This window comes from Pygoscelis adeliae, unplaced genomic scaffold, assembly GCF_000699105.1.
Source record: "Pygoscelis adeliae isolate BGI_AS28 unplaced genomic scaffold, ASM69910v1 Scaffold57, whole genome shotgun sequence".
Taxonomy (NCBI): Eukaryota; Metazoa; Chordata; class Aves; order Sphenisciformes; family Spheniscidae; genus Pygoscelis; species Pygoscelis adeliae.
In genome coordinates, this window is record NW_008825615.1 from 9,297,371 (window position 1) to 9,307,550 (window position 10,180).

General features: G+C 37.7%; 1 protein-coding gene across 2 annotated transcripts in view; it reads right to left on the minus strand.

Moving 5' to 3' along the window:
• The window catches only part of BAI3 (brain-specific angiogenesis inhibitor 3), a 481,908-nt gene that overhangs the window by 90,105 nt on the left and 381,623 nt on the right, over positions 1 to 10,180 (minus strand). For both annotated transcript variants that reach the window (XM_009333162.1, XM_009333161.1), the window contains one exon: positions 8,579 to 8,681. In XM_009333162.1, coding sequence (XP_009331437.1) covers positions 8,579 to 8,681 — 103 coding nt within the window. The remainder of the gene's footprint in view (positions 1 to 8,578; positions 8,682 to 10,180) is intronic.

The following is a 10,180-nucleotide window of genomic DNA, read 5'->3' on the forward strand; positions in this document are numbered from 1 at the left end:
TACTTAAAGGGGGCTTATAAAAAAGATGGTGGCAGACTTTTTAGCAGGGCCTGTTGCGACAGGACAAGGGGGAATGGCTTTAAACTAACGGGGGGTAGATTGAGACTAGATCTAAGGAAGAAATTTTTTACGCTGAGGGTGGTGAAACACTGGAAGAGGTTGCCCAGAGAGGTGGTGGTTGCCCCATCCCTGGAAACCTTCAAGGTCAGGTTGGAGGGGGCTCTGAGCAACCTGATCTAGTTGAAGATGTCCCTGCCCACAGCAGGGGGTTTGGACTAGATGACCTTTAGAGGTCCCTTCCAACTCAAACTATTCTATGATTCTATGAATCTATGATCAGACCAGTCTGAGAATCAGATCAACCCAACAGTAATTTCCCTTATATTGCTCTCATTGACTTGACTGCAAGATGTAGGGGCCTAAAAACTCCAACCTAGGAGAAGAAAAAAGAAAAAGCAGAACTGTACAAATGAACTTCACAGTTCATACAAGGTTAAACCATACCATATGTTCCTGAAAATATGCAGACACAACAGGGGGTTGTAGGGAAGTATAAATAAAATCCAGTACAATAAGTAGATAGTCTTTTGCACAAATTTTACATTATTGTTCGTTAAAAGATAGTCTTTTAAAAGAGTTTGTGTTTTTTAACATTTCATTTTGTTACACAGAAAAAGTAATGATGTAATCATTATTGTAGTAGGGCATAAGATTTATACTGCATTTATCTCAGTTGTATTTTTTAATGTATCATTGTACCAGATATCTATATCAAAAATATCTTACTGTGTTTCTTTATCTGTTTTGGTTTATGTGACAAATGGATTCTATGCCTACATTCTTAGAAATGGTAATCCACACAGGAAAATCCATGCAGGAAATTCAACTTTCATACTAGAATGAAAATAACCAAGTAGCTGAATGCTGATTTTTGGTGTTGCTGTTGTTATCATTATTACTTAAACCATTTAGTCTTGTGAAGTCTATTTCTATCATATCTTCATTTAAAAATCCTTTTTACCTTGTACTTAGAAGTGTTTATGGTTTCCTCTTTCTTAAAACTAAGATTATATAAATGAAAGACATGAACATTTAACTGTTTGTAGGTTGATCTACTTCCCATTGACTACTTTTCTATTTCCACTGAAATTCAACAAATAAGCAAAAGAGAAGTAGAAAAAAGGTGTGAAGCCCAAAATAGCTGCTTGAGTCATCGACAGATTGTCTGAAATGATTCAAACAGGTGTTTGGGAGAGAACGAGCTATTTTCCTCAGGGCTCTGGGGGTGAATTCTAGAAGAGAAAAAACTACTCTAAAAGGTCCTGAAGAAGAAGGAGGAAAACCCCCACCATTTTGGGAAGAGTAGGACAGCAGAGGGTTACCTCAGGAAAGTCTGAGCTTTTTGTTTTTGTGCTAAGGCAGGGCAGCAGAGGCACACATGCCAACACCAAGTCCAGCACCACAACCAGGGAGGAGGGAGTAGACTACACCTGTGCAACACTCTGCAGCTCATGCGTGCAGTGTGTGGTTGTGTGGGTAAGTGGGAGAAGACCCTCACCAGCTGAGAGACACTAAAGCTGGCACCAGTGTGAGTCATGGGTCAGACACAGTCTAAGTCTCTCAGGGGTAAACCTTGGTAAATTTTGGATTCCCAAACCAACAACACTTTTGCTTTTCAAAATAAAGCTCATTAAAATGAGCTCAAACAAAGTCTCTCACAATAGTCTTGTAACCAGGCTAGGAGGTCACAGTTGGATGAATGGACAACCTGATGGATAAAAACTAGTTGAATGGTTGGCTTAGAGTGCAGTGACTAATGGGTGGCAATTTACCTGGAAGCAGATAACAAGCAGAGTACTACATAGGTCTATCCAGGGACCTATGTTTAATGTCAATAACCTGGAGTAGGCAGTGGAGTGCTTGTTCATATAGTTTGTAGATAACACCAAAGTGGGGGGACCAGTCTATATGCTCAAGGGCATGGCTGCCATCCAGAGAGACCTAGACAGGTTGGAGAGATGGGCAGTGAGGTGAATATGAGTCAGCAGTGTCCCCTGGCAGCACAGATAGTTGACAGCATCTGGGGCTGCACCAAGAGAAGCACAGCCAGTAGGTTGAGGGATGGATTGTCCTCCTCTGCTCAGCACTCATTAGACCATATCTAGAATAGTGTCCAATAGAATTGAGTTGCCCAATGCATGGGAGACTTGATAAACTGGAGTGAGTTTAGCAGCGGCCACCAAGAAGCTTGGTGGCTTCACTTGCCTTGTGAAGAGAGGCTAAGGAAGGTGGGCTTGTTCAGCCTGGAGAAGACATGGCTTCAGGGGCATCTAACAGCAGCCTGTAGCCTATAGAGAGGTCACTGAGAAGATGAAGCCAAGCTCTTCACAGTGATGTGTGGTGGGATGACAAGGGACAATGGGCAGAAATTAAAACAAGCGGTCCAGACCAGCTATATGGAAAAACTTTTTAACCATGGGGACAGTCAAGCAGTGGAGCAAGTTTCCCAAGGAGGTTGCAGAGTTTCCACACCTGGAGGTTTTCAAGACTTGACTATATAAAGCCCTGAGCAACCCATTCTGACCCTACAGCTGACCCTGCCCTGAGAATGAGGTTGGACCAGATGATCTTCCAACCTGAACAATTCTGTGATTCTAAAATAGCTCACAAAGCTCTCCAAAAGGTTCTGGGGGTGGAGGCAGAGAACACATGCTGCTAATATCTACCCGATTTCTTCCCTGTAACCCACTTACAATCAAAATGTCTGTTTTGTTTAGAAATAGCAAACTGAATGATAAAGTTGATGTATTTTGAGAAACAGACCGGCAGGCACTTTTGAGAAGAGTGTTACTTTCTCCTCTGAGGCAGGTGACAGTAGCATGAATGACAGTGTTTACTGATCTTGGGTAAGAAAGATCTGCTCCCAGAGGTTCTCCTGAAAATCTAAAAGCAGGTAGTTAATTCAGCTGATGTTAACGGGTTTTGTCAGAATTTGGCATGGTAAAACAGTGTTGCTTAAACAGACCTACTCCTGTAATAGTTATTCAGTTAAGTGAATTCTCCAGTTAATTGTTTCTGAGTTCCTGAATACACAGCAGGCAGATGTGTGTGGTGCAGTGCACTCTGACTGCTGACCTATTTATTGGTGTGTTTCTGTGATGGCTGACCCATACCAGAGGCTCTGTGGCTCAGCTCTTTGAAAAGCTGTTACATAAAGAAAGAGAGGACAATCAGCAGAGCAGGTGTTAATTTGAAAGTTGGGTACTGGCAAAAATGGAAGGACATATTTTCCCGGGCTTCAGCTGGTTAAATGGGGGGTATTCCCCTGAAGTTCTCCAGGCAAGACCTGAAATACAGGGTGCTACTGCCTGACATACTAAATTCCCTACTTCCTCATTGATTTTCTAACACAACCTTAATGTTGTGTTAGCATCATTTCTCTGTTCATTCCATCTGCTCTTAGGTCTCCCCTGCTGTTTCCTAGGAGATATATTGCCACGATGCCTGCATCTGTAAGGCAGTGGCAGATATGGGGCAAGAGCCACGTGGTTAGAGGCAGCATTAGTATCACCTGAACATTTGCAGCATTCTCAGGAGATCCCGCCACCCACCGTTTCTCAAAACCGGAGGGAGCCCTAGTTACACTGTCAGCTGCTTCAGAGTGCTATGGGAATGGTATGCTGTGGCTTCTCAACTCCTTTCCACTTCTATTTGCTTCTTTCAGCCTAGAATCTCTATTTAAAGAAAAGACTAAAGTGGGGTTATTTTTGTCCAGTCAGCCAATTTAGTGAACATTCTAATCTTATTATCTACAAAATTTTATGGGGTTTTTGCTTGCTTACAATGCATTTATCAAAACTACTGATTGTTTGTGTTATGTGCTTTAGGTGGTCAGGACATGCCTTTTTCATATCCTTTCAGGTCTAAGAGACGAATTCCAAAATGTAATAGTAAGCATAATAAACTGAATATTGCAGTTAAACAGGGATGACACAGAATATCAGGGTTGCTAAAGCTTGCCTTGTGCCTTAACATCTTCCCTGTTCTTCCCTTCTTAGGCATGCATAAACCTGACTATGGCTAACAGAGTCTTGTGACATTTCTAAAAATATGCCTGTTTCTCACAAGTGACCCAAACTCCAGCAATGAACTCTTGAGTACACTCAGAAGGAGATAATATAGAAAATAATTAACTTTTGCCCATATGTATGATGAATTCTATGATTTATTTTAAATTGTATTCATCTTTGTTTTCTTCACAGGAAAATTAGGTAAACAAGAATTGTTTACATCACAGTTAATGTGTTTTTATTTATGCAGAACTGTGAAAAAACCAAGGTATTTTCTGAAGGTATGAGAATTTATGAAAAAAAACCACATAATATTAATAACTTATTGGGGGTAGAGAATCTATTCATTAAATGGGATCAGAAGCATAGTAATGATTTATAGCTTAAGCGTTAAAGGTCCACATATAGAAGAAATACAACCGTTTTTCTTGATGGCAAGAAGAACATTAGGAAACATGATATAGCAACAGTTACGTTACAGTGAAACCTACAAATCATTGATAGATATTTCCTCAAAGGAAACTGTCAGTGTCTTCAAAGTGAATACGTAATGCTTTTGTAGATGTTAGGGACATCTCATAGTATTTGTGAAATAACAGATACTTGAGCAGTTAGGTTATACATGAAAAGTGTTACTCTTCCTTAGTTCAGGAGACTTAATTTCAATGTTACAACTAAATTCAGCTGTTAAAGGGCTATCTCCAATGTATCAATTGCATATCCTCAAATTTAAATACGATTATGTGGCTAACATTTAACACTGAAAAGAAAACAAGAAACAGAAAGAAATACCACAGTAAATTAATATGCTTCTCATTCCTAGTATAACATCGAGTATATTTAAACAAGATACATAATTAATTTCATAATATTCTTGTAAATTCAGCCTTCAGTGACCTGTATTTCAAAACAGGATCTGACAAAACAGAAATCTCTTACACAGTCTGAAACATTTAGAAGGCTTGGAATAAAGTTCTGCATTTTGAAAGGTTTGGGGAAACATACTGAAAAAAGCAGAACATTTCTCAGCTGTGTCCTTCACTAAAATGCACAACACGTTTGGCTAAGAAGGAATAAAGGAGCAAGGCTTTTCTGTTGACAAAAAGCTTTTTTGCTGTCCCAATCCAAATCTTCCAAGAGAAACCATACTCCCCTCTATGCCCCCCCATCATGAACTATTCTAAAACAAGCTAAAAAGCCCCATGACCTAGACCTCTGGTCTAATGTTGGTATCCTCGAGCTACTGAAACTGGAGAAAAACTCACTTTTAAACAAGGAGTATTAGAAATGGAAAAGCTATGGTAGCTTGAAGGAATTTAAATTACTTCTACATGTCCTCTGTAAATACTCTGTCCATTTCTGCCTGTGGGAAATACTATGATATTTTTTACTGAAAAAAAGGCAAGACTTAGCTGAACCAAAGAGAGTGCAATATTCAGACTCACTTAGTTTTCACTAAAAGAAGCTTTTGTAAAAGCATCGAGGATATACTCAGCCTTCAAAGAGTAGAGCTAAACCTAACATGCTAAGTATCTGTGACTTACATGAAACAGAAAGAAAATAACAGAAAACCTGCACTTATCCAGACCAAGAGACTCAATATTTTTTTCTTTGTCACAGATGTCAATGGGCATACCAGAATGAACAACATAAATTTCCTGGAGATTGAATACCATTGAAATGAATAAAAGTAGTTGGTGCAGTGTTTAATGCATATAGAGAAAACCACAAACTGCAAACAGACTGACAATATGCTGTTTGTTATAAATACATCTTCGGTATGCTTAATTTGCACACTGTTCAACTTTAAACTGGAATTCAGCTTTGATGACATTTACAAGCACCTATTCTCAAAGGGAACATACACAAATATAGAGCTAGGGACAATTTAAACTCAGAAGCAAAGCCAGTCTAAAGCATGGAAAAAAGGGGCATTCTTCAACTTTGTGAATATCAGCAGCATAATATGGATATTAACTATGTGCCCCAGTAATATGAGAACAGTATGAACATAAGAATGAGAATGGAACAGAGTAAATAAACTCTCAAACTTGGCATATCATATTTCTCAAATTTTCTCTGATACATTAAAAAAACTGAGCTCATCTTCTTGCCATAAAACACCACCTCAGCCTTTATTCAGGAAACAATTTCTTCTGACTTGAATATTACATTGTCTTGATAAAATATTCCCAAGATTTCTCCCAAAATTTTCAAACAAACATTAAAACCCCAAATGGATGGATTTCTAGTAAACAATAAAATCTCAGAAACAAACATAAAATGTTTTTCATCTTAAACCATAGCTAAGGACCTGATTTTCTTTCTAAATTTCCCATTTAGAGATTGAATTTTCCAGCTCAGCAAAATGAAAACAATTTTTCCTACAGATGTCAGTATTGTAATCTAGATCTATGGACTAAAAATCAAACACTGGCTTCTTCTGGTCATATATGATCTCTGAAAATAAAAAAAAATGAGAACTTGAATTCAAACACATGTAATGCCAAAACACATCCCTACTTACAAACATACTGAAGTCATACTCAGATCTGATTGCTTTAGTTTGAATAAGCTTTTGCTAAACAGTGGCTTTAGCTGGCCATCTTGTTGATAGGGCATTCACAGGCCAGCCTCTCGGAGCTACAACATATTCACATATCAGTGGACATAGTGATAAAAAGATTTTTGGTCTGTAACAAGGAATATCTTCCTCGGTATAAAAAGTGTATTCTGCCTTTGATCCATTAGAGGTACTCCCTGGCTAGAAGCTCCCAGGTGGCACATGTATCAAAAGAAAGATGTGGACTCAAAAAGAAGACAAGTGTAGTAAAAAGTGGTATTTCAGAGTCATTTTTCAGGCCATATATTCAAAATGTAAATGTTGTGATGCATTGTTTTTTCTGTCAATTATTTCCTTTGAAAAACTCCATTTTTAGGATCTGCTGTTCTCAGAAATAAGTCAATATAATATCTCTGTTCTTTCAGGAGTTCAGGAAGCAGAAGTGAGGGAGCTCAAGGAGATTAAGATTAAAAGAAAGGAACTGGATTAAGGGTGTGTTTTAGTTCAGAGTTCCCCGAGTCAAGTGTCAGAAAGGCTGCCAGCATACCCAGGGAGCGTGTTAGCAAACACAGTCATTTTGATGCCCTCAAACCCTGATTCCACAGTGGCAATATACGCAAGAACTTTCAGCTACTGAACAATATTTCTTCTTGAAATACATAATAAAATAGTATATATGACTATGCTTGTTAGCATTGAAGTTCTAGAGAGACTTAATCCTCCTTCTGCACGCTGGCACTCTGAAGTTGCTTGTGCATTTCTGACTTTTTTTCTCCTGAATAAAATCTGCGAGAGTCACATGGGTTTCTTCTGCAAATCCATATTTTGCTCATTTGTACCTCTACATACTTTCAAAACTTTAAAGCATATTAATATCTTAATTTTAATAATTTTGTTAAATTATGTATTGGAAATGACTATGTTTGGTTTTGGGTATGTTTTCCAAAGTACAGCTATGTGACTTGCATTGAATTTATGAGACTTCTGGCAGCTAAATTTCTAAGCACTCATTTGAAAAGAATAAATGATTCATTATAGGTGTGTTGTAGAAACACCAGTTATCCTATAGCAGATGATGAACGTATTTCATTAGATATTGGAAAAAATAAGATGAGCAGTGCATTATGTAGTTTAACATAGTGGGATAAAGAATTACTTTACAGATACTTGCTCACTCCAAAACTTAATAGCATTCTATCACATACTGCCCTATTTACCAATTACATCCTATTTTCTATTCCAAGCTGTCATGTAGCTATAGTTAATTTTAAGCAACCACTTATTGTCACTTCTAAAAGTTGCCTAGCATCACTAGGCACCGGGTGATGCCTCAAAACACTGACACAGCCCTGCTCAACATGAGAGGGACAAATGACGACTATGTTCAGAAAGAGTCTGAGGACAGATTAGTAATAAATCAGCAACATATCACTAAGTAAGGTATGCAGGGTTATTACTTTCTTATAGCTACACCAGCCAGAGTTTTAACAGTTCTATAGCTTGTTATGATGTCTGCTTCTGCACATTTTCAAGAGTAGTACTCTAATTTCTAAGCAATTTCTACTTGCCTTTCGAGTACCAGTGTGTTAATAAAAAGACAAAAACACTGTAGCACAATCCTATTACAACTACTATAATGAACCAGAATTTGTGCTTTTGATGTTGAGTCTTTGAACTTTTTTGCTTTGAAATTTAGTTATAAAACATACAAGTCTACCACAGAGAACACAGCTTATCCAGAGGGAACAATACCAAAAGGGATTTTTGGAGGGGAAAAAAAGACTACAAAAGATGGTAAATATTTTCCTTTGTCTGCTAATATTTTACTAAAAATGCCAAGTCCTATGAGTATAGGACTAAAAGGATGTAATTATTTTAAGCTAAACACAAACAAAACAAGGATATCAATATTTAAGTGCAAATTTAATACAATCCATCATCATACCTTGTTATGCGTCTGAGTTTGTCCAACCAGGATAAGGATATTTGATGAGATAATAGACAGGCAGAAATTGATTAGAATTATTGACCTCTCAGATCTGATGTACCTGTTCAAATAAACAAAGAGAAGGTACAACTTTTCTAAAAGGAAAACAACTAGTAAGTCATACAAAGCTTTGATGCAATTCTTGCATTAAATATTGGAGATACTCTGAAAGGTAAGCACTCTCTTTCAAGTGCTCAAAAAGAGTATCAGGGAGCTATCACATTACAAACATAGGAACAATGATATTTTGATAGACATTCTGAAATTCCTTCTTAGTATCTTGGTATATTTTAAAAATAATCTATCAATGCTTCTTTTAAAAACTGCTGGCAACACTGTTCTAACACCATACTGATAATAATGGGCTTGCATGCATTCATTTCAGGAACTTCTTATGCTCTCTGCTCATCCCTGGGAATATCCACAGCTGGCGTAGACCACTCACAATAACTAGCTTCAGCAAAAATATGGCGATTTACGTAAACAGAAGATCTGGTCCATGATGCATAAATAAGGTGCAGGTTAGTTGTTGATATTATGGAAGTGCATTTTGAAATATGTTATTGGGATAACGATAACATTAATCTTGAAGTTCCACCACATTTACAAAATAGTTTGTATGAAGAAACAGTAATACTGTAATGTCTTCATCTTCATAAGACCTAATGCTAAAAATAGCTGTTTGTACAGAAAGATTAAATTATAGCAGTGAGTATCACACTCTTGCAAACTTATTATATTCATTTTACAAGTAGGCTTGGGATGAAAAAGTCAAACACTCTTATCACCTATTTCCTTACAAGATGCAAATATTCTCATTTTTCTATATACAGCTTTTTATATGCTACAGGACAGAAAGAGAATGATAATGGTTTCAAGTGAAGTACCTTACTGACTTGATTTTCAGACCTGCTAACAGAGTAAATGTTGACTACTAAAGTAAATAGAAGTTAAGGGTGCTCAGTTCCTCTGAAGACCATGCCATATGTTTATATATTCTATGACCTATGCTATATGTTTCTCCCTGGAGCTTAGTTAATATTGCTGTCTCCTCCTGAGCTGTACACTCATAGCTGACACGCTGAGGAGGTTGTAACAAAGGGTGCTGAACCCATGAGAAATGCCGAGCTTTGAACATGAAATAAATTGTAGTCCTTTTTGCTCAGCTATCAATTAAGTAATACAGCGTTACATTTTTTAGTTAAGAAGACAGAACAACCCTGATACCGAAATCCACACTTTTCCTTAAAATATAACAATGTTGTTAAGGCTAGTTCTATGTGTTTGCAAACAAATACAGAAAGTCTAGTGCCTTTGTCTACACAGTCAGTATGCTGCTACTTTCTAACTTGTTAACTATTGATTCACCTGGGCCAGTTCCAAACACCCCATCTATGGACTATAAAGGATCTTAGTGGTTGAGTAAATACAGTGCAAGCAGGAGCTCATAACATTGACTTAAGCTAGGAAGGTTTTAGTTTGTCTGCCAGCCCACTATTGATGAAGGGAAGGGAAGGGAAGGGAAGGGAAGGGAAGGGAAGGGAAGGGAAGGGAAGGGAG